This window comes from Manacus candei, unplaced genomic scaffold (assembly GCF_025592945.1).
Source record: "Manacus candei isolate 608988 ecotype Guabito, Panama unplaced genomic scaffold, ASM2559294v1 h1tg000033l, whole genome shotgun sequence".
NCBI lineage: Eukaryota > Metazoa > Chordata > Aves > Passeriformes > Pipridae > Manacus > Manacus candei.
In genome coordinates this window covers 7,429,193-7,454,786 of record NW_026138081.1, presented here as the reverse complement: position 1 = coordinate 7,454,786, position 25,594 = coordinate 7,429,193, and the positions used below count along the sequence as shown (strand labels likewise).

The 25,594-nt window shown below is 36.7% G+C and overlaps 1 protein-coding gene across 6 annotated transcripts in view; it reads right to left on the bottom strand.

The window, feature by feature from the left end:
* Positions 1-471: 471 nt before the first annotated feature.
* TTBK2 (tau tubulin kinase 2) overlaps positions 472-25,594 on the bottom strand; it is an 83,057-nt gene continuing 57,934 nt past the window's right edge. For 5 of the 6 annotated variants that reach the window (XM_051791969.1, XM_051791970.1, XM_051791972.1 and 2 more), the window contains 4 exons: positions 24,571-25,174; positions 19,387-19,635; positions 9,030-10,300; positions 472-8,046 (listed from right to left, as the gene is read on the bottom strand). In XM_051791969.1, coding sequence (XP_051647929.1) covers positions 7,578-8,046; positions 9,030-10,300; positions 19,387-19,635; positions 24,571-25,174 — 2,593 coding nt within the window. In that variant the 3' untranslated portion in view covers positions 472-7,577. The remainder of the gene's footprint in view (positions 8,047-9,029; positions 10,301-19,386; positions 19,636-24,570; positions 25,175-25,594) is intronic. The other variant, XM_051791971.1, reaches the window with a different exon arrangement.

Below are 25,594 nucleotides of genomic sequence, written 5' to 3'. Positions count from 1 at the left end.
ATATAAAAAAACTACAATTTTGAAGAAAAAAAAGCCAGCAGCAGCCGGCTTTTCAGAACCACCATATTGTTAATTAAATTGACCTGATCTACATGTGCCAATCATTTATTGTTTAGATGAATACAGACAGAAGGGATAAGAGCAAGAGCAAATAGAATGGGAAGATTCTGAGGAGGCCACTTGGGTTTTTCTGTTCTTATGGACATGCATATGTTCTTACGGATATGCAACACAGGAACCTACTAAATCAGTTATACTTCCAATCCTTGATCCAATCATTCTGATTTGCAATATGAACATCTATTCATGCTGCCGTAGTACCAACACATGCTTGATTTTTGCTTTTTTGTAACAGAGAAAAAAAATAATCATTGCCAAAGTACTTTCTCCATTTGAATTACAATAGTAAAAAAAAATTGAAAAAAACTCAACTGAAGCTTTATAAATTAATGAGTCATTATACAAACACAATTAGGAATTGAAGTTTTGCATGCTGAATGAATATTTTATTTAGAACCAGTTTATAAAAATAAAATACAAAATAATTTGAAAACAAAACTTAAACATTGTACAAAGCCTTGATATGGTACAAATGAGAAAATAAATAATTACAACTTTATGTACAAATGACCATTACAAGGGCATTAACTCTTTATGCTCTTGGGTGCCTGAGCAAACTTAAATGAAAAGAATGGCTTAGAAGATTTCCAAAGAGGGGAGAGAACTGCAATTACTGAGTAAGAGAATTTGAAGGACTCAACATTTGTCTTCCTCAATGGTAAAAAATTACCTTGGAACTACTTTCCACTTAATTTAATCATGCTGCAGACTTTACTGTTGCGTACTTGATTTCTTATGGGGTGATAACATTGTATTTTTAATTCATACACAGATTTCATTCTCTGTGGTATTGCCCAGAGATTTTAGATTAGCAGCCATTGGTTGGCAGCTTCAAAAAGTCAGCACTTGTCTGAAGGCATTGCTGGTGATTTTATTTATTTACTAGATTGGATATTCATAGGAAAGCATTTGGAAATTGGTGTCTGTTAGCACAAGCACTGCAACTTCTCTCTGGGCTGACTCTGTAGAAAGAAAGTAAAAAAGTTGGGGAAGAATTTCCAATCTTGCTTTCTAGCCAACAAAAGCAAAGAGGATGCAGAGAAGGGTGCTTGGCAACAATCCAGATCTCCAGTCAGAGGAAAAAGATGTGAAATAGTCAAAAAAATCCCACCTCACTTTGTGTCAAACCTTTATGACCTTGCCTGCCGTGCAGCAGATATATGTTTAAAAGGATTTGAAGTCAAGCAGACCAAACTAATTACACTGCATCTTTTGGAGCAAGCTATTCTGCTGTTACTATAAGTCCTTTATGTAAAAGTTAGGTCAAAGATCAAGTGATCTCAAAACAAACATTAAATTAATTCCAGCTGAATTCCCACAGACACTTATTGATGATCAGCACTTGAGTAGCACACTTGTGGTATTGTTTTCGAAGAAACCACATCATACTCTTGGCCAAAGCAGGCTCTCAGCAGTAATACAGAAAAGTAGAGATCAAAAGGCATGTCATGTCATAATAATAACAAAAAAAATAAGTGTCTTTATCCCCCTAATCAGGGGGAAAAGCCTCAACAAAACAGGACCCTATACTAATTTTAATGAAATTTCACCTGCACAAGAACAGCAAGACTTCCCAAGGATCCAAGCTCTTAATGTAGAGGAGGAACAGAAGCAAAATACATGAATGACATATGCTAACACTTGGGTTTGTCACTGTTACTGTTAAGAAAGAATGTGTTACCATCAATGGAGAGTAAAATCAGCCTACATGTTCAAACCTGGATGGCGAGAGTAACTGCCAAGTTAATATAATAGTCTTTGAAACAATGGACTCCTGTGAATTATTCTTTAAAAAACTAACAAAAATTAACCAAACAAAAAACCCCCTCAAAGATGAATATTTAAACATGATTATTTAAACCACATGAAAATGAGTGATAAAACTTTTTGGCATTTGGCTATGTCTTAGGATAATTCCAGACAATTATTACATAATCCAGGCTGACTTGTATATAATTTCTCTTTCACAAATGCTATATGTAGGGAAAAGGAAGACTGGCTTCCAGCAGACACCTGAGGTATTCTTGTGTGAGGTGCATGTTTATGTGATTTGCATGTATTAGCTAAAAAATGTATGACCTGTGCCTGTGTATTACATGTAGTCAAAGCACTGAACCTCACTTCCCTTTGCCGGTGGTCATGGTTATTGAAAATTGTAATAATTACAAGCAATGACATTTGAGCCAAAAGGAAAACAGCAAACAAAGCCTTCCAGTTCACTGCCTACTTGATTAGCTAAAAGAAGTAGAATAAAATTATTATGCCCTGTTCCACAAGTTTCAGAAACAGGAATCATAGAATCCTCAAGGCTGGAAAACACCTCCAAAATCCAAGTTCAACCACTAACCTAGCACTGCCATGTTCACCATCCAATGAGCATCCAAAGCTTTTACCAGTTGAAGAAAGGAATCATGGATAATTGCCATTTATATAGCTGACAGTTCTATGACCACTCCTAATAGTGGAAAAGCATACAGAGAACACACCATAGGGAATCATGGTGTTTGTCAACCTAACCAGAGCTTTGCTCACTTAAAATGACAAGACAGACATGGCTCTCATCACCTCACAGGATCAGTCCTGCATAAAAAAATTAATATATTCTAGGCCTATAATCAGAAACCTGTTTGACTTTGTGCTCTCTTTTATTCTCCTATTCCTTTTCAGAAAATTACTCTCTCATTTAACATATATATAAAAATTGGAGGCACATATCCTTAGTTTGTCACTAGACCCTTTAAAGAAATTGGAATAATCTGTTTCTTCCTACCAGAATTTATGTTTCTTAGTGTTCCATAAAAATGTCCAAATCTTTATGGAAAAATTCTGTTTACAAGAAAAAGACTATACTGTAAGTCTGGCTTTATCTACATTCGCAATGAAAAGAAAATGAAAAATGTTTTTTAGAAGCATTAGAGTCAACTGTTGCAAAATGTTACTGCAATAAGAAGGACTTACAGGAGTTTTGCCCAAGCAGGACTATAGAATCAGGCCTCGTAATATGGAAAAGACACAGACTCAGAATTAGGGCATCATTAGGAAATTGTAGTAGAGGAAGAGGAGACCAGAGTAAATCAAAGCAAAACAGGCCTCATCTCACTCTGGCAAATGAATTCCAGTAAACAGGATGGAATAGCTGACACTGTTTCTATCTATATGTATATACACACATATGTATGTATGTATATATATATTTCTATATAATATACAGTATCTATATAAGTGTATATGTAGATACACTTACGTAAAAATGTGTATTTTTATATATATATAAAATCAAAATTGTGTTTTCCCAGCTGTAGTTAATATCTTAATACTACAAATCATAGATGATAGAGCTCTTGCAAGTCTTTTTCACATGAAATATATTTCAAGCTATCTTTAAATATATAGGACCAGATTCTCCCCTGTACATCAAGACTGTTTTGTGAGGTATGCAAGAAAGCTTGATCATAAACATGCAGACTTCAAGGTAAGAATATGTCCAGATTTCCCAAGACAGGACATGGCTGGTGGCTATAATGAATGCCTTGTGTCACTCCGCAGGGGTTTGCCTCCTGTATAATTATATATAACTAGCAGTTAAGACCTCATATTGTTCCTGCCTTTGAGCAGTGAAAATTACTATGCTTATCAATCCTGCTCAAATAGTAGATAGGTGCCTAGCATCGTACAACTTGCCAGCATTGCTTTACTGTATCATACTACCTATTACTTTAGCATGGTTTTACCTAAGTAGTAACTGGCATTTGCAATTAATAAGGAGGTTAATTAATATTAATACATATTTTTAAGATTGCAACTTAGATTGATTTTATCACGCAATACTACAGCACAGAAGTCTGTGTGAAATGTCCAGTGATTTCAAGTTCTATTGAAGTTTTAAGGCTTCATGCCTCAGTTTCTCTAAAAAATGCCCCAAAGTGCTAGCTACAACACAGAAAACACCATAAAGAGGAAATGTGTGTGCAGCATCTGTATCTGCTACATGTCATGGCTCCACTGCACTGCCCTCCAAAGAAATGGAGGCTTGAAGAGGACAAAGCAACAGCTCCTTGAATTTTCTTGTTTCCCAGATAATATCCCTATGTAAGCTTCTATGCACTACACAGAGTAACTGTGATCATTTTATACTATGGAGAAAAATCTTCCCTGTCCCTGAAAATGTGCTGCGGAAACTCCTTCATAAACCATTCGTACACACTCTGCATAAGGGCCACACACATGTACATTGGTGTTTTTCTGCAGTTGCATATTCAAATATTGAAGCTTACAGAGTCCTTAATGATTACACAGGCCCTCTAGAAATATTAAGCTAATATTTATGTATGAGTTGATCAGCTGACCACTACCAAACTAGAGTAACTGATTTCTACCTTAGACTATATAGTAAGCAATTCTGTAAACTTTTGAGAGGAGGGTATCAAGCAGTAAAAAACTCAAGAAGAGCAGGTAGTTCAAAATAAGTTATTCACAATCGCTCCTCCATTCATATCTGCATGATTTTCTCCTTAAATCCTGTTGAATCCACAGCAAAAAAGCAACTGGGGATATACAGTCCTTTTACCTTTTTCTGCACCAAAAGAAGCCTGGGTCATCAATTGCGACTGATATCTTTTTCTCTGTTTTGGCATAGTTTACTATTTTTACATTGGCAAGTAGTTCAAGTACAAGTGAATTTCTACAGCATTGATTTATTTTACATAGTCATGTCTAACAATGGACAAGCCTGTACTTTGAAGACAACACAAAAAAAAAAAACAAAACTTCGGTGTTATATTCTTTCTCAGCTGCAAAGTAATTACCTGTTTCTGGATCCTGCTACACTAGAGAGAAAATATAAACACCTCAACTTCAGCATTTCAGGCAAGGATGCATAAAGTTGGTACTGACTAAAACTGACCATGTTAATGTAGGAATAAGCTTAGAAGACCATAATAAATGCTTTTCAAAAATAAGGAAAAATAATCATGGGCTGCCACACCACCTCAACAAATAATTCCAGCAGTGCCCAGGGCAAAAACATCACAATGTGTCCAAATTCTTTCTTACGGTATACCATAAGGAAATGTGGAAAACAGGAAAAAAAAAGATGAAATTTGTTGTCACATTCATCTGTTAAATATTCATTGAGTGTCTGTTCCTATATGACAAGTATTCACAATTAAGAACTCACATTATGAAATAAAAATGAGTAACCACAAGACCTACTTGTAATAAAAAATAAAAATACCTTTGAGTCTTTGTTCTTGTTCCATATGCAAATGCACACATAAAATTATAAAGAAATAAAAGCAAGCTGTAAGACAAATCATCAGCTGGTTGAGAAATTAGCAGTCCTTCAGTCTTGTACCAAGGTAAAAAGGCTATTAGAATTTGTGCATTCCAGAATTTTTTTTTGAGAAATAGAAGATTTAAGTACACAGGAACTAACAGAAAGGGAACTGTATTATTTGTGGTCCATAAATTACAAATGAAAAATGAGAAAGAATGCGTATATATAAGCATATACATATATGTATATATATAAATATTTATATTATATAATTTACCATGAGGACATGCAATTATTGGTATAGCACCTATTATACAATATAATACAAAGGAATATGACTTTCCAATGGTACAGTTTCTTCAGAAAAAGCAGGTATACCCTACCTATTGCATTCATCTGTAGTGCTTGAAACCTGAATGAAATTAAGGTTCCCCACTGTGCTACATAATGTATGGGAAACAATATACATACTCATAGTAAGAAAGGAGGAAAAAAACCAACACAGTCTGACAAAGCAAGTGAAATTCAGTGCAGCTCTAGGGCAGCTTTAATGCAGCATTAGAATGTGTTAGCTCAGAGACAAAATATTCCCTTTTTAATCCAAAGGTATTCATTTGGCAGAGGTTAAATAAAAAAGCACAGATGCTGGCTGGAGAGGCATATGACTACAGCAAGCAGATCAGTAACTGACAAGTCTCCTATGCACCCAGTGTCCCCACAACAGGAACAATCAGGGAGAGATGGCTGCATCTTTCTCAGGCTTGCATTCTTGTGTGTTATTATTCTAACCCATTATTCTTTTCTGAATATAGCAAAAGGTACCATGCCTTTTCATTCTCTACAGAGATCCTGTAGAGTACAAGAGGTTGTCCTCCAAATAAAGTTGGAATGGACTTTACTGAGTGTCAACAAAACTTGATCAAGACAACATTTGGGCAAAAAAATTACGAGAATCCAACATAAAAAATATTTCAGATTTCTTTCTATTTTGCTTTGATGACTGATATTCTCTGACTAGATATTGTAAGGGTGTTAAGTATATTTCTGTCACCTATAACCTAGTAAGTTCACAAAGTAGACAATCTCCTTATCTCTGTTTCATCTTTCATGATTTTAGAAAATAAATTATCAAAAAAACCAAATCTTGGTTGGTAGTTGTCTTTGCATGGTAGGATCTGTGGTTTAGGTGACCCATAACTAATGGAAAAAACAAAAGCCAGCAAAAATAAAGGTTCTTTTTTTCAGTTGAATTAAAGGTGAAAAAATAGGTACTTCCATTTTCTAACTTATTTTCCAACTTACATTGCATTTTCTTGTAAATCTGCAACATCCACTGAAGTGCATACATCTCTTTTCTCTCATTTCCTGGACAGGAATGCTTTTCTACCGAATGTAGAACTCCACTATGACTCCCAAAGAACTGTATCTTGCAGAACTGAGAATTAGCTTCTTGGATCCTGATTACTACTAAGCAAATTTCTAAATAATATAGATACAAAAACATTTTGGCAAATGTTAGTAATTTTTTAATGTCATCAGTGCTAAAAAGGGAGAAGGTATATGATACTTCCTTAAGTAAAAAATCTGTGCCATGATAGATAGTGGATAAGATGAGCACTGAGTGACTCAAGAGATGAGTGCAGCTCAAAATGAAAAAAATTTATAAGGTACAAATACTTTAATCTTCTGTGTGCTTTTTTAAAACTGCAAAGCCATGCTTGAGCAGAACTTATCTCCTGAGTGATGACATCATTTTGGGAATAATCATTTCAGGTTTTCTTACATACTCTTGAGTATGTAAGGTCTTAAATAATTAGGCCAAATCTTCTAACTAGGTAAACAAAACACATCAAGATAAATACCCTTTTTAAACACTCACCTTGAGGATATTTTTTTACTCTAAACACATTGCACCTCTTCGACTATCTAGTCATTCTTTTTCTGGCCTCTACTTCCCCTCTTGTGGATCTGCTTGCTGCCTGCTCTTAGGCAAAGCCTGGCCAATTATTTACACAGAATGATTTCTTATGAATAGTTTACAATGTTTACTTTCTTTAAAATGTGCAGATTCAACATCTTTTTTTTAATATACTTTTTTTGATTAATTTTTTTAATACACAGTACACAGACACAACATGCATCAGATTTAGGAGGAGACTTTATACCTGTTGAGGCCCAGTTCCTATCTGCTAAGCTTAGTGGTTGATTTGCTCTTTCCTGTGGGAGTCTTAGTATTTGGGGAATGGTGGAAGGAACTGCCAGACCCTTTCAGACCATTCTTGCTTGGTTTGTTGCAGCAGTGCTCTTGTTGGCAAGATCTCCTAGAAGATGAGGAGCCTGAATGGCTAGGAGGTGATTTACTCCTCCCAAGATGTGGGGATGAACTCCTCTGATCGTGATGGGATCTCCCAGCCCGGGACGGAGAAGAACTGGCAGTACGGGGTAAAGAAGAGCTCCTAGGGGAGGCACTGGGACTGCGTCGGGGGATGACAGGGCTCTTGGGTGGTGTTTTTGGACTATGTGGAGATCCTGGACTCTTAGACTGGGTAGAACTCCTTGGTCTTTGAGATCCATTCTGTAGGATTTGAGCCAGACGAGAGATAAGATCTGAGTCCGAGCTGCTACTCCCTAGGACTCTGTATCTGCGTAACCTTAAGAAGAAACGAAGAAAGATTATTTCTGTTTCCACCTATTCAAAGTTCAAATAGAAACACAGTATCACTAGAAACAAAAGGTGAGCTTGCATTGCAGAAGAGACATGTGAAGCTGAACTTTCCTGTAAGGTAGAGGTGTTTGGATCTAGGCTTTGGTTTCTGTGTTGTTCAGATCAACACACTATTTATATTTACATAATCTCACTCACATAAACAGCCTCTGTGTTTACAGGATAACTGAAATTTCCTAGTGGTGCTGGAAGTAGTGCACTGAAGAGCAGTGCTTACCACCTTTTTTTCAGAGGGGTACATCCATTCCTGCACACCATCGGTACACTATTATACACAATTTTAAGGGATGACACGGCACATCACAACTTCCTTCAAAGGATTTTGCACCACTGTGTCAAAATTCTTGTCCTGGGAATGTAGGCACTGAAGAAACTAGATTGTGGTTGTCTGTATATAGAAGTGCCAAAGGCGGTTTCTTTTAGTATTCCCTCTGCCCTTCTTTAATTAGCTGTTTTTACTTAGCCATGATCTAAGCATAGCTAACTGACTCAATACTGGTGGCTCCAGACCCAAATACTTAAAATGTCTACATTAAGAAAAGATTAATTTTCAAGGGAGCTGGCTACAACAGATCCTATTAAAATTCCTATGGGTTTGTGAATAATCAGCAGATCCATAAAAGTGACCCCTCTTAAAGTGTAAAGATTTAGTTATAGATTGTCAGGTTTCAAAATATTGAATACACATCTTGGTGTATAAGGTTTAAGGTGAAGCAGGGTCATTCTTGTGTAATAACTTCTCATTCATTCTTCAACAATGTGAGATTTCTCAGAGAATTGAAACCCAGCATTTTTTCAAAAATCTGTTAAAGGATGGAACTTCTACAGGATTACATACAGCACAGTAACTGCAGTCTAGCTCAAATCCATATCCAACCTGAAAACCTATTTCTATTTTCTCTGCATTACCTAGCTTCTACCCCAGGTCTAGTAGGTGGTTTTCCTGGTGGCGGCCGAGGAAAGAACTGAGATGAAGTTGAACCGGTGACTTGATCAGTGGTTGCCCAGGACACTGGCCTTGGAATCTTGCTTTTTCTAGACTGAGGACTGCTTGGAGATAAAGAGCTATCTTCATTCTGCTTGCTGAAATGAGAGTCCAGTGTCAATCTAGAAAATGAAGCTAAAACATCATCCTCAGAAAATGGTACTGGAGCAGCAGCCATTTTTTCCTCCAGTGACTTATCAGAGGCACTTGAGAGGTCACCAAGGAAAGACTTGAGCTGTCTCTTTTCCATAAGTAATTTCACCAAGTCTGTCTGATGGGCCTTTTTTAGAAGAAGCTTTTCCTTTGCTGAAACAGAAGAGGAATCTGACATTGAGTCTATCTCTTGTGCTAAAACTGGGATTCGGCTCTGCCTGAATACAAAAGGAGACTTAACTGAGTCCTTCTTGGATCGGTAAGAATTCTCATTTTCTGAAATGCAGTGGAATAACTCTCCATTTCTGGGAGAATTTTTCTCTTTTTTGTTCTCCTGCTGCAAAAAAGTAGTAAGGGCCACTTGGTGGCATTTCAAGTCTTGGCTATGGACTTCTTCTTTATCAGAATGAAAACCATTTTCCTGAACAGTTGCTATTTTGTTTGCCTGTTTATTAACATGTGCGTTAGTAATTCTTGAGGGAGACAATTCTGATGCTTTAGGTGCTATTGACTTCATACCCTCATCTTGATTTGGCACCAAACAGACGGGCCTTGCCTTTGATTCTTCAGCAGCTTCAGTATTTGTTAGAGGTTCTTCCTCTGCAGATTTTGAGTTTCCTGGCAAAGAAGAATTCTGCTCTTTGCTTAGCATTTCAATGCCATCCTCAGAAATCACTGGAAGCCTTTCTTCCTCAGTCTCCCCTAAAGGAATATTTTCAAGTTCATTCTCTTCCTGTATCCCACTGTGTTGTTCAAGTAGGTCCTTTTGGCCACAGTCCAGGACATTCACACTTTCTTTGACAAGTCCTTCTCTATCAAGCACCTCTTGGCTGATATTAAGTACCAAATCTGGTCTGCTGGCACAAGCTGGAATTGCATCTTCTGTCACAACCAAACCTGGCAAACTTTCCTTTGGAGAGGAAAGTTCCACAGTGTGTTCCACAGACTGACCATCCTGCTCCCTTCTCTCCAGCTGGTGGCCATAGTGAAAGCTCTCCGAAGCAGACTGTGTGGATGCCACTGAAGGTCTGGGTATTGTTATCTGCATTGGAAAATTAAAGAAAAAGATAAGGAACTTGGCAATGTTATATGGATAACACTCTTTAAATAAAGAGTGTTGTTTAAATCAAAATGCTTTTGATTCCACATCAAGATACATTACATAATGATTCCTATAAATTGCAATGTTCAAATAATACCTAACTTCATAACATACACGTAGATAATTAGAAAAAAAAAAGTCAATCATCCCATTACAGAAATATGTAACAGGTAAAAACAAGCATAATGTCAGTAAAAAGTGCTGCAATTACCAAGTAAGCCCCCTGGAAATGAGATCCAACCAAACAGGTAGGTTTTTTATTTATTTTACATTAGTTTGAATACTCTTAGAATAAGTTGTATATAAATGTAAGATCTTTAACAAGTACACAACAATATTTTTGGACAAGTGCAGAAGACAACACCATGATGTTTAGATTCAGAAATTCCATACCCATAATACCTACATTTTTGTCCAGAAAAAACTTTCTGAGTACCTCAATTTTAGTTATTACTTTCCCTACTGAAGCTTATGCCTAGTTTTAACTAAGCAACCTCATAAGGATATTTCCTTACCTAAGGTCATTAAGAGATTTACAAACTAAATATTCACACATCTAAATCCCCTAATGGGTCTAATCCAACAGATACGCATAAAGTGTTCCTAGAACTTCTATACTTTACTGAGTCAGAAACCCTTTAAAAAACAGTTGGTTATGATGAGTGCTGTCTCTAGTACACAGCTTAATTGTTAGAGCACATGTCCAGGAAATGGAAAACCTGCATTCATGTCTCTCCCCACTTGAGGGACATAAGTCCACTTCCCCTAGTGCCCATCAAGTAGGAATGGAGTTGCTCTTCACCTTTCCCATTGAAGACAGGCCACTGCACAGACAGAAATGCAAGAGTCATAAGGTCAGAGTGTGAGAGAGCACACACAAAAGGGAAAGGAGTTTTATCTCTGTGGACATGGAAGGAATGCACTCTCATGTGAAGAGGAATCCCAGATTCTGGTTTATACAGATCATTTGGTATAAAGAGTATAAAAAAAATCAAGAGGCTACCCATAGATCTTCCTCTACATGGACAAAGAGTTCAGCTCCTTTTTAATTTCTATTCTTTATCCTCAAAAATTTGACACATTTTGAGTGTGTATTCAACAGAAAGTTGAGTCTAGAAAAACTGGAGTCTGGGTTTGGTTAAAAACACTTTCTTGATTCAATAACGGTAGAAGACACAACTAGTGGTAGTCTATTTCTAGTGTTGCTAGGGTTCTGCTCTGTTAGAAGACATTCCACTTTGTTGCAGAAATTATACATGCTACTGAGCTTAATGGGCTTTTGTTAGAGATAGTACCTTGCTACTACTGAGTGGCAGAAACCAAGTTCATCTGTCAGGACCCATGTATTGTGCTTGCATGGCCAGGTTTTGACAGTAGGAGGGCTACAGGGGCGGTTTCTGTGAGAAGCTTCTGGAAGCTTCCCCCATGTCCAACAGAGCCAATGTCAGACAGCTCTGAGACAGACCCACCACTGGCCAAGGCTGGGCCAATCAGAAATGGTGGTAACACCTCTGTGATAATATACTTAAGAAGAAAAAAAAAAAAGTTATTGCACAGATTTGCAACCAGAGAAGAGCAGAGTGAGAACATGGGAACAACAAAGTATACACCAAGGTCAGCGAAGAAGGAGGGGCAGGAGGTGCTCCAGGCACCGGAGCTGAGGTTCCCCGGCAGCCCATGATGCAGGCCACAGTGGAGCAGCTGTGTCCCTGCAGCCCATGGGGGATCACAGGGATACAGAGATCCACCTGTAGCCTGTGGAGGAGACCCGCGCTGGAGCAGGCACCTGGCAGGAACCTGCTGACCAGTGGGGAGAAGAACTCATGATGGAGAAAGTTTTCCTGATAGGACTCGTGACCCTGTGGAGGACACACATTGGAGCAGGCTGTGCCTGAAGAACTGTATCCCATGGAAGAGTGATCCACCCTGGAGCAGTTAATGGAGAACTGTTGCCTGTGGGATGGACTCAGGTTAGAGAAGTTCATGAAGGACTGTCTCCCATGGGAGGGACCCCACGCTGGAACAGGGGAAGGACTCTTCTCCCTGAGCAGCAGCAGGAACAACCTGTGATGAACTGACCATAACCCCCATTCCCCAACTCCCTGCACCATTGGGGGGGCAGGAGGCAGAGCCCGGGAAGGAAGGAGGGGTGATGGGAAGGTGTTGTTAAGATTTATTTTATTTCTCATTATCCTGCTCTGATTCTGTCAGTAACACATTCAATTAATATCCTCATTTCAAGTCTGTTTTGCTCGTGATGGTATTTGGTGAGTGATCTCTCCTGGACCTTATCTCAAACCATGAACCCTTTGTTATATTTCCTCTCTCCTGTCCAGTTGCAGAGGAAAGTGATAGAGCAGCTTTGGTGGGTGCATAACAATTTATACTGTGTACTCAACGTTTACAAATACAGAACAACTCTCCAAAATAAGAAATGAGAACTGACAGTGAAGGAGATATCCTCAGATCTCACATGAGTGTATAATAGCTTCATCCACACTTACTGATTTCTGTGGGATTTTTGCATTTTCTTCGTATTTCTATATAACAAAATTTCCATCATTATAGGTGCATATTTACCACAATAAAACACAAATATTGAATAGATATTATAACAGCGCATTAGAACAAAACATGAAACACGAATCACAGGCATAAAGCTGAATTAAAGAGAGGATAATTATTTCTGTTAAAGAAATTACTTCTATACCATATAATGTATTCCAAACCTCTCTAATTCATCTAATGAAGTTTTTGGACCCTAACTGAAAAATGGGGAATCATAGTTTTGAGAAATTTGGAATGATTACCTGTTAGGCTACAGAAAGTCATATTTTTCACCAGGGAGGGGAAAAGAGAAAAAAAGAGTAGAACGGTAAGATAACTGAATACTTGCTTCCCTAAGGTGTTTGTAGCCCCAAGTTGAGACTAATAGAAATAGAGGGCAGGACCCCAAACCAAACCCAAAAAAACCCCATTGAGAACTGCAGCAAGAGTCTACTTTTTGTCTCTCTGATGATTTCTTTGCAAGTTTGGGCCAATACAGTCATCCATGTTTGCTGAATTAAAATGGTACATTAAGAAACAATGTGCAGTTACTTAGTTTTGGCAAAACAGTCCTCCTCATCTCTTATTCTCAGTCCAGGTTCTTTCCTCTGAAAGAAACACTTTTGAGTTTGAGAAGGCTTTCTTACTTCAAAAGCTTTCTTTTGAAAGAATCCAAGAACATCAGTTCAGCTACAGAAAAAACAGAGGAAGTAGAATTTTTTTTTTCAAAGCACCTTTCCATGATTAGGTCATTTAGTACCTAAATCTTGAGCATGAAACAAAAATACTTTAGCAAGAACTCTGCAAACAGATAAAACTGAAGAAAAAAAAACAAGAAAAAAGGTCTAGAAAACAGGGCAAGTGTTCCATAGGTATCCATACATCTGTAGGCAGTTTCTCTAAGATAACACATCTCCAAGTTGAAGGACTCATCTTACACTGAATGACTTACTTTCATACGACAGAGGAAGTTATCTTGGCCTGTCAGACAAAAATCATCAGCTCTCTCAGAAATTGTAATCTAAAAGCTCACTATGGTAGTTTATAACACCTATTATTGTAATTCTCATATTTCAACAGGAGTTATGTGATACAACAGATGACTGAAAATGGCTGAGACAACATGAGGAACAATGAATTTGAGGTTCTCCTTTCACTTCAAAATATTTGAATGAAACTATTACCACCACACTCTTGAATCTTTTGGTCTTCCCTAAATTATTTCTTAATTCCTTTCTGTTTTCTCAAATTTGCATTGAACTGAGCTGAGAAATTATACTGCATTTTCTTCAAGAAACTTTACAGGACAGCGAGTGGGATGTTAAGATGGAAAAAGAACAAAACAACAAATACCTCTCAGACATCCTTTATGACATCTGATAAACTTGCCTCCTTTTAAAACTTTGACAGGCTGCAAAAGCAAGGGATACACCTGCATGAATGCCTCTGTGTATGTATGCAGCAAATTGCAGAGGAATGAAATACTGAGTTTAGGTCTGCAAAGCTGCTAAGCCTGAAAGATTTAAAGGTGTGAATATGGATTATTGTACAATATCAGCAAGTAATCATCTGACCTTTCAGCAATAGTTTCTTCCCTCCACTCATGATGTCTGGGTATTTCCGCGAGCGTGTCAAGTGCTGTCAGGACTTCAGGCCTCTTGGAGACATTGTGTAGAGATTCATTGTTCTGCTAATCCTTTCATTATTTGTAATTTCTCACATTAATAAACCATCATCATATCACTTGGCATTCTGAAGACACTTTTCCTGACTAGTTTACTTTTCAGAACATCTTTCCTACCTTACTAAAGTTTGTGTATCCAGGGGAACAAACCTCACATCTTTTTTCCTTTCCCTGCTTCTTTTTCATCTATAGTTAAACTCTATTGCCTACCAGGAGTATGACCAAGGTTAGTATGAGTCTGCAACTTTGGCAATACCAAACAAAAATACCTCCCTGAATCTTTCCAGTTCACCAGCTTCCTCCTCATACTTCATGAGTTTTAATTTACTTATGTCACTTAATTTCTATTTCCTTGCACAACTTTACATCTCTACAAAGAAATCTGAACTGCAGTTTGTATGAAAAAATAAAGGGCATATTAGCACACTGTCCTGTAATTTAGTGACAGTGTCACTCTCACATGAGTGAAACACTACTGTGCTTACATCTCTGAAGACAGCTCACTTAGCTTACTGTTCAGAACAGACCTCCTACTTTTCAATATCTTCCCTACCTACTACTATCATTCCTACTGACTTTTTAGAGTTAATCTTTTGTATCCCTTACAATCCATTTCCAGATTAAATTCACTGCAGGGAAAAAGTTAAATATAATGAATTATATATTTACTAAAGTACATGGGCTGTTTCTACAAATAGACTAACATCAGGATAAACAGGAGAAATATTCGGCTGTAAGAAATAGTGTTAAGGAACATCAGACTAGAGATGATTGTAAGCTTTGATACCGAATCCCTTTCAAGAGACCCACATATATGGTACTGCAAGCATTGCAGGCATTTGTAGTAACTGGTAGTCTCCAGTTAAACTTCTTTTGTTAAAATTTTCACATGTGGCAGGCCCTCATCCTAGACTAAAGAAAAGTAACATATGAAGATTTTTTTATATCTACCACGATGGTAGCAGCCTCTTGGGAAGAACCTAATTTAAACCTCACGCTGACTCAATATAGTTTCTATCAGGATAGGGAACAGGAGGCATAACAATTCTGTAAAACCTGAAATCAGAACCCTTTTGCTACAGACAAACCGTGGCTTTAACCATGGCAACAGTAAAAACACAGACTCCCTGAACAGAGAAAACCTTTTCTCTCATTTCTTTCCAGGGCACATCTATTTGATAATGTGCCATGTCTTAAAAATTAAATTGGACAAGTATATGCATTCCTGATATTTTAAATGCTAAACCAGAGTGTTAACTAGCTGAGTTCGAAGGCAATCCTAACATACGTGACACCTTCAAGCTAACGCCGCTGACAAATTTACAATTATAAAAGGACACTGTAACAAGATAGGAGCATCTTTGGGCTTTTGTTTGTTTATTTGTGGTTCTAAAAGGGATTGTTAAATGTGAAAACCAATGTAAATGTTCATTCTTTTGCTATCACAGACTAGTGAAACCTGCTAAAGTTTGTTCATAAAAAAAGGCAAAACTTACAACATTTACTCTCAGGCTCATAAACCTGAAACATCCAATATGCTTTCTTTCTCTAAATACCCCTCGAATATGTCAAGAAGCCTTACCTCATTCTTCCACAGGTCCCTGAATTCCAGTGAGATGCTTAAAAATCAGGGCAAATTTTTCAATGCAGATTAGTATACTATTTCACATTTTGGATATGAATATGAGTGTGATGGTTTGCATTTCCATAACATCTTGTGTGGGAAGATTTCAGAGCATTTTGTAAACAATAATATAACTAAAAATACTTTTTTTAATGTTTCAACAAGGTAGAAATTCAAGAGGAAAGAAAATATTTGTGCCAACTAATTCAAATTGTTCAATCTGAGAGACATAGATTATGCTCCCCTAACATACTGAATAACTGCAAAATCATTAGATTAAAATTAGCCCCCTTGTACATGTCTCATTAAGCACACTGAAAAAAGAAAACATGTTTGAATGACAGACAAAACTGGAATCCACCTTTGTTAAGGGCTGAATCGTATTACAGGGTAGCCAGTTTAGAAGTATTCTGCATGGCTGCCTTGGCTAGAAGAGGTGTTCTCTATCTTCCTGTAGAACTAGAGCTGTGAAACCATAAATACCAAAATCTGAGGTCACTGATTTTGATGGTTTCTCAAGATACAGTTACACATTTAGCATTATGTGTAATTAAACAGCCCTGGCCAGTACTTGCTGTACTTGTATCACCTTTACTGCTGACCTCAAACAACACTCTAAACAGCCCTCTAACGAGCAGAGTTCAGAGACTAACCTGGTTGAAAAATTCAAAGAAAGAAAGAAAAAGACTATGTTTCAAGAGAATCTGCTGTACAATTTGACCATGTTATAGATGAAAAGGATGCTAATATCATTCTGGACATACTCTTCGGATTCTAGTCAAATAAGTCTCTCTGGTTTTCAGTCAGCTGTAATGCTGCCACACTCTTTTCTTTATGCTGCAAGTTGAATAACTAAGGAGAGCTGAAGCAAAACACTCTGCCTTCCATAATATATGTATGGCAAGAGAGGAGTTCTCTATCGAAAAATAAATATAGACCTACATCCTAAACCCTCTCTGCACTAGTGAGCAGAGAATATACAGAAATTTCAATACCTCCTCTATCTGACATCAAAGTAAAGGAAGATGGGTTAGAGTTCCTAAGTCCTCATTCATTAAAAAGCTGAAAAGAAAATCACTTTGCTTGATTTTAGAAACAAATCTATAATTTCTTATTTTTAATACATGAAATTAAATTCAACAGCACAGATCGCTTACCTCTGTAATTCATTAGTTATGAATGCTGAACGAAATTGCAGACAGCAGGAAATATATGACAATAAATTCAGTACCAAACACTTATACAGAATGACATTAGAAATCTTTTTAAGATTGAATTGGAGAAAAGCTTTGATTATTAACATGCATATTCATCTTTCATGCTGAGGAACTCCTAACTTGCTAGTACCTAACATTACTGCACTATCAAAAAGAGAAGGACTTGCAAAAGTTTTTGAGTTCTTCAGTGAGCCATAAAGTATACAAGGCTTTCAATGTTGGAATGAACTATACAATCACATGCTTGTAGTTTCCATAGCAAATAAAAAACTGGAAGTTAAATTCTAAACAGAGTTAGGACTTCCAAAAACGCAGCTCATAAAAGAACACACCAGTTGTGGACTTACCCAGTAAAAAGAAAGAAGATGCTGAATGCTACATATGCTCACTCCACTAAGTAGCAACACCAGTCACATGACAGAAAAGTACATCACTTTGCATCCCCTATTAATATTGCAGCTGTATTCATTTCTTGGGTACTAAGGAAGCCAGAGAAGACCCTCTGCGCCAACTTATTTTCTCTGAGCATTGTGCACAGTTTACTACATTTGCTAATTATACCTGCAATGGATTCTCATTGGAAGACTTAAATTGTAGATATACAGGCAAAAAAAATGTCATTTGGCATCCTGGGATACAAACTAATCCCAAAAAACACTGAGGCTTAACTTTTAATGAGTTGATTTCTTCTAAGTCCTTTTTCCTACTCAATATGACAGTCATCATAAAGACTGTGGTATTTTGGTATCCCATCAAGTTCACAATAATGAACACTGGGGAGCTACTGTTCATCTGTTTCCATACATCGTGCACAGAACTATTTTCTTTATATTGAACTAAAAAGCAGTCAGGAGTTGCAGCAAAAAAACCCACTGCTTTTTGAGTTAAGAGACAAAATGCTGACATAAGTACACTGGCTACTTTGTTTGCCTTGTTATCACTCACCACTGATCCTATGGAATTTTGAAAGTAACTAATGTTGATGGATTACTTTTAATATCAATACTCCTGTGCATTCTTCACTGAAAAAAGAAAAAAAGTCTTTAATATAGAAATATTTATATTGAAAAATACATTGGAAACAAAAGGCAACACAAAATATAATTAAAATGAAATCTTAATGGTAAAATGATGATGATATGTTAGTCTTATGCATTAATGCTATGTCATACTGTTTTACCCAACAATGCAAGCTCATGCTCCTTAGCAAATCTCAGTATTTTTGTGACTAATACACAAATTGTGGTTAACTTTAATTATGATTCCAAGCCTCAATCTTTTTCATATAGAAATGAAACTGGAAATACAAAACTATGAAAACTCCTCTTTCTCTAGTGACATTTTTTGTTATCTATGATCCCTGATAATTGCCATCTTTGTTTTATATACTGCAAGCAGTGGGTCAATTCGTTATTTGTTATTTTCCAAAGTAACAATCCAACTATCTCCAAATCTTTTTTCTCACATTGAAATCATTTAGAGTAGTCCAAATTTCAGTGTGTGTTCCCAGTTAAAAAAATCACCTGGTAGTGAGTATAGGAACACATTAAAAGAAAGACTTTAATCTTAGTTTTGAAAGAAGCAAAAATCTTATTTCCTAGATTTATAATCCTATCTTTTTTTCAGGAGAAAATCCCTCTGAGGAAGTGAATCTATCTTCCAGAACATCCAGAGATGCTTGGTGCTCCAGATCATAACCTGAATAACAGCTCTTTAAATATTGCTCTCTTCTAAGTGGCTCAATATATTTTCCTCAGAGTATTCCTGACTCTATTCCTGAACAAGATTCACTGTTACTCCTCAACTTGATCTTTCAAAATATTTCTAAGATGTTGTGTATAGCAGTATGATTAGCATATGCCTACTATCAGGCTGTGCAGAGCAACAGAAAATGTTAAACTTTGCAGATGACTGCTACAGTGCAGTCACTTTTATGAAGATGAGGCTTATTCACCTGCTCAAGTTGTGCTTTTGAGATGCGAATGACAGGGGGGAACTTGTTGCCACAAGGAATGACAGGAAGCTGCCTACGACCAGTTGAGCAGGAGGAAGAGGAGTGGCTCTCAGCTGATTGACTCCTTGGTAAACCAGCCTCTTTCAGAGGGTCCAAGTGGACGGAGAGATAGGCTATAGGGCTCATGGTGCGGAGGATGGGACTTGAAATTCTTGGAGTGGAGAAATGCAGCATATGACATGAGTTGAGCTGTGAGAACAACATGGCGGGGAAGAAAATAAGGTTGAAAATGTTTTAATAGGTCTTGTTTATGCTTGCCTAAATGCAATCTCTTAGACAACTGTATTCACACTTCCCTCAGAGGCTGAAAGCTGATAATTTAAGAGGTGTCTTAAGACTAATCTTCACATTTTCCACCAACCGTTTTCAAAAATCCAGTATCAAAATCAAGAGTGAGCATCCTTTCTCTAGCTGGCTTCTTCATTCACTCAGTCTTACAATGATAGAATCCTTAGGTTGGCAAATAAAATCACAGATTCATTGAGTCCAACTGTTGCAACCATTATAAGGAATCAGTAACAATCTAGGGCAAATTTAATAAACTAACCCAGTGAGTTTCAAGGACACTGTGTACATTAGTTGATAGTTGACTGTCCTTGCAAATGCTTAACACATCCACACAACAAGACATCTGTGACTCTGAGATTACTATATCTTTAGCATATACGCCCATTGCAGGCTTTACAACTACAGCACAGCAGTGTACATTAAGAACTGGACCTGACGGGACTAATCAGAAAAGTTAATACTAAACGATTTTGATGAAATTTCCCAAATATGGGATCAAACTAGAAGGATACACTGGCCTCAAGAATCCAGGAACAATTGCTTGATCTTGAACTACATTATTCAAGCATTTAGATACAAGGAAAGAAAGAAGAATAGGAATTGTAAAGTCCAAGTGTTCCAAACAAATAATTTTAGACAAACTACATTTTCAAATTGGTTGCTGATGACAACTCTGAAATCAACTGGTTTTTTGCAAGACCTTTTCCAGCACAGAATAAACATCTAATAGTGACACATCTAAATACCTGTAAATGAGAAAATACCTGTAAATGAGATTGCTATACACAGTCTGCAACTCTTTGTTCCCATTACATTTAGAGAAAACCTCGAAGAGTAGAGATACGGAAACTTTCTGCAAGCTTCATGAAGGTGACTTTTTGTTTCCTACCACAGTACTTGCAATTCTAACCTGCATTCTTTGGAAACCAAGAGTACCTATCAAGCATTTCTGTTCCTAAGGAAAAGGTATTTTCAATTGTGTCAACCCTAAAGGTTCAGTTCCCATAATGCATATCTGACTTGCAAGTGGGGAAAAAGAAAGTATTTCCAGTGTCTCATAAAAGCAGCAATTGAGGCTAGAAGGCATATGAAAATTAAACTACTTAGAACTCAGAAATAAATAGAAACTTAAGAACAAGCTTTTGATAAAACACAATAGTACCTCAAGATACAAAATTTTCATTTCAGTAATATTTCTAAATAATAAAAATAAATAGATTCACACAGCAAACACTCTTCTATAACACAGACACACGTGCATATATATATATATATATGATTGTGCATGCACTGCATGGAGTTTGCAATTCAATATAAACACAGTAAATTAATGAAGCCATCGTTCAACAACACAAAGTCCAACTCTATGCTCTCAGTACCAGATCAAGGAAAAGAAAACTAGAGCAGCACTGGAGCAAAGAGCTGCTCCAGTATAAATTCACCATTAGTCTAGATCAGTTCACATTCTTTTGACAAATTAACTTCATACCAGTAGATATTACAGCAAATCACATACTGTCTCTCCTGCAGCCAAAGTCAACACAAAGCCATTATCAAAGCATAAAGTTAGCACATACACCCTTAGCATGCTTTGAGTAGTTCAAGAGATACATGACTGTCTGCCCACGACCAAGCCAGATCAAACTGGTATTTGCTGATAGCACACAGAATCTGTATTGGAACTGGAAAACCATGACTGATAACATGAAAATTACTTCTCTTACCTGCAGGGTTTTTTTTCCATAACAGCACAATTTGCTATAATTTTTTATGCCTGAAACTTTCTCAACCCTGAGCCAATAACTTACACATTTTTCTCTCTTATTTTTTGAGTTTGGGTTTCCTTTTTTAACTGCTACAACTTTACATTCTTAATAGAATGCTAATGCTGTGTAAAACAGGTAAGAAGTGATATTATCAACAATTACTGGAAGTCCACGTTCACACACAATTTCAGGAAGAACATTTAGCTACAAATGGAAGGACTAGAGAACAGCAATTTCTTTCCTTCAGGAGTAAATAAAATTATGGGTGAGTATATAAAACGTTAGTTTCTCATACAGAAACATCCATGCTACTACTTACTACTTAAACAGTGAGCAATAAAGCCCTGAAAGAAACAAAGAACAAAGAAGAACCATCAAAGTAAAAAGGAAAAATTATAAAAATATGATAATAAAGCTATTTTATTCATTCACCACTGAAATAAATGCTTGCATACTTAAAAAACCTATCAGAATAAGCTCAAAAACTGTAATTCCTCATGCTTTCTCCTAAGTGATAGTGAAGCAGGTCACTAGAAATCCTTACAGGAGGTATATACATAAACATAAGGATCATGAATGCTGACATGTCCTAGAATTTTGAGCTGTTTGAAATGAGTGAACTATTTCAAAAACTATATTATTACACTACTATAATTACACTACTGTAATTTAAATATCTATTTTTAACCCCTTTTAGTAATACTTAAATCATTTGGTTTATGGTTCTAAACTTGAAATTCTTGGATCCAAGCCTGTTCTTAGTAACTCATGCAATATAATTAAATCAACAGAAAAATAAAATATGACCTTGCCTATTATTTTTATTGTTGGGAAACGACTACTTAGAAAAAATTACTAAATAACAAGACCATCTGATGCACAAAAAAGGATCACATTTAAAGAACAGTTTCAGGTGGGTAAATATTCTGAGGAAGAAGGAAAAGGACTCTACCAAACAGCTCCCTATGGTCACTAGGACTCTTGAATAGAGAGAACTACTGTATGAAGAGGCATATATACGCTTTCTCCCAGTGAAGTGATCAGGACACTCACCTGTAAGAACAGCTAGGTTCCAGTACCTATCTCAAGGAATATTTACATATTCTTAATGAAGGGGAATACATCACAGTTGGAATAGATGCACTGTATAGACACACTCTGTTCCCAGTTTATAAATCAGCCAAATAATCTCTATTTTCTTTATTCCCAGTTCAGTTTATTTTTTCAACGGCACATGATTCACCTTCGAAACAGTAAGTTCCTTCCTGTCATTCATCCTGCCTTCACAACAGCACTTGCCCTTCCAGGATAATATAAACCATATTAATTTCCCCCATTTTTGAGGTCATGACAAACATCCCTTACCTACTTGCAAAGCCAAACTAAAATATAATCTCATCCCAAATTCTACTTCAACCAGTATTGCAATACATCTTGCACTTAATTAACTTAGTTTACAACTGTTTCTGCTCCCACATTCAGAAGCTTCTTCCTTTACAGATAAAGATAGTGTCCATTCTCTGTAGTGTAGTACATAATACTTTTACCACATCTACTTTCAGTTTTAAGTAAAACAGCTATTTCCCCAAAAAGAGCCACGCTTGTTTAAAGTGGAATAGTGCAAGCTGGTTTTTTTAATGGCTTTCGAATAAAAACACTTGATAATTAGTATTTTGTACAGGACCAAGTACTGCTCTTTTTTGTCTGTTTTTCTAAAACTGACATTAAAATAGAAGAACTGAGCAGCTGAAAACTGAAAAATTCAAATTAATTTTTCACTTTTAGAAGTTTCTAACCCATCAAAAACTCTTTCCTACAACTAAGATTTCAATTTTAATCTTAGAAATCTTCTGGTTTTTAACACAGTTCTGTATTTTCAATCACACAAAATTAATCTCCTATAAATTACGTACTTCAAAATATGATATCTAAATATAGTCTTGCATGAAAGATATGATCTTGCATTTCCCATGAAAACCTAGGTGTAGTTAAAATTTTACTGTGGAGCTGTAGTTAACTACAATGAGTAGCTCATTTTCCCTGTAAAGGATATTTCCACACCTTACAATAAATGAGTAGTTAGTGACAAGTTTCTTTCTCTAATGAGCTGGCTGTAACTTTCACAAAAAGTGGTGATAAGTGAATAAAAAGTATAGCGAGGTTTCTTGGCTCAAAGGAGCTCGAAAGACTTCACCTTCAGATCATAGATGGCACAGTATCTACTCAGAAAAGGGAAGAAATTAAACCAAGAGTTGATTTCCAATCACTTAATTAATCTCCCTTCCTCCTTAAGTAAAGACAAAGAAATCTTTGTTTAAAAACAATGACAAAGGAGAAAAAAGTAAATGTTCACAAACTGTGCAAATGAGAATGCTTCAGAAAAGATGGAGAAACAGAAAAAGAATAGTATGAAACAGAAGCAAGGCAATCTGTCAGTGAAAACTCGGGAGTAAAGTAGTAGTTGCAAAAGTATCTTACAAGTGAAAAGCAGCAACACTTTATGAAAGGCAACAAGTAATTTCAGAAGAAATAAGAAAAAACAAAGGGAATTCCGAAAGCAAACACTACAGGAATGATAGTGAGAGGAAGTAACTGTTTCTTTCATTTCTATCACTTTGGCTTTTCCTGAAACATATGAAACACTGTAGCACAGTATTTTACATATTCATTGTAATTTTATGTTTATATATTGCAAATATAATAAATATATGTTTGTATGTTTCTCACTGATTAGGAATCACTGCATAAGGAGCTTCTTTAGTTAGACACACAGGTAGATAGACACACAGGTAGATAGACACACAGGTAGATAGACACACAGGTAGATAACTTCTTTTTAAACAAGGTCAGTTCTATGGATCATACCTGCAGAATTAATAGCCACTTCCACAGGTGAATGTAGAAACTTGCATAACAGAACATGGAAGATCATTTCTCAAGAATCAAGTCCCATATCTGCTGAAACTAGGAATTTCTGTTACACTATTGTATTTTAGTCACTGCCTTTACTATTTCCTCAAATAATTCTGAATAAAGACAGGTTCAATAAAACAGTGATCATTTCTCTTACCGGAGTGAGTGCTCCTTCTGCTTGAGCTTCCATAGGACTTGTAGGGGTGGCCGCAAGAAGCTGTCCAGCAGCTCCAGACAGAAGTTCCAACTTATCTGTAAGCTGTTCAGAAGCAGCAGGATGACACTCCATGTCTAGAACAAACTCCGCCCCTGAAGTTTGGTTCTTGCCATTGACATTGTTTCCTGCCCAACCACCCTGTCTGGATTGCTCTTCTCGAGGGGACTCCTCTAGAACTTGTAGTACCTCTGGCTCTTCATCTGAGGGACTTCCGGTCATTTTGTGCCCTAAAGCCTCATTCGTCTTGAAGTCTTGCAAGTCCCGTTCCTTATCTATTACCACCCATTCCTTAGAATCAACCTCCTGCCTGCAGGAGCTTAAGTTAACAGCTACAAATCCATTGCTCATAACACCATCAGCATGGTCTGGAGAAATAGCTGACCCAGGTTTTGAAGCATCTGGAAGATATTCTTCATCATAGTGCCAAACATGGTCCATGCGAGCGGTCGCAGGAGCAGGAAGGGGGGTTTTCTGAGAAAGAGGAGGAACAGCAGCAGCGGGAGTCTCTGTCGCAGCATTCAAGTCTTTCTGCATCTTCTCCAAACTTGAGAAAAGAAGTTAATATCTGAATTAGTTAGGAATTAATTAAATATTGTAAGTTACATTTGAGGTTTTTTTGGTAGGAGAAAACTAGATTTATATAAAAATTTGTTGTCATATTTTAGAACAATCTACAATGGTTCCACAATTTGAGACAAGCAAGTCTGATGTCAAGTAAAAATGGACGGATGGTCTTAGAAATGTACACATATTATAACTTTCACCGTAACATATCATATTGTATTGTAAATATAATTACCAGAAGGAAGAATAGTGAATGGATTAAAAACTCAGTGATGAGGCTACCACTAGATGACCATCACTATTTTATCCATTCACTGTACTTAACTTAAGTTACAAAGCAGAGACTCAAAGCAGAAGAAACAGATGTCTCCAGCAGCACTTATTAGGTGCTTTCAAGCAG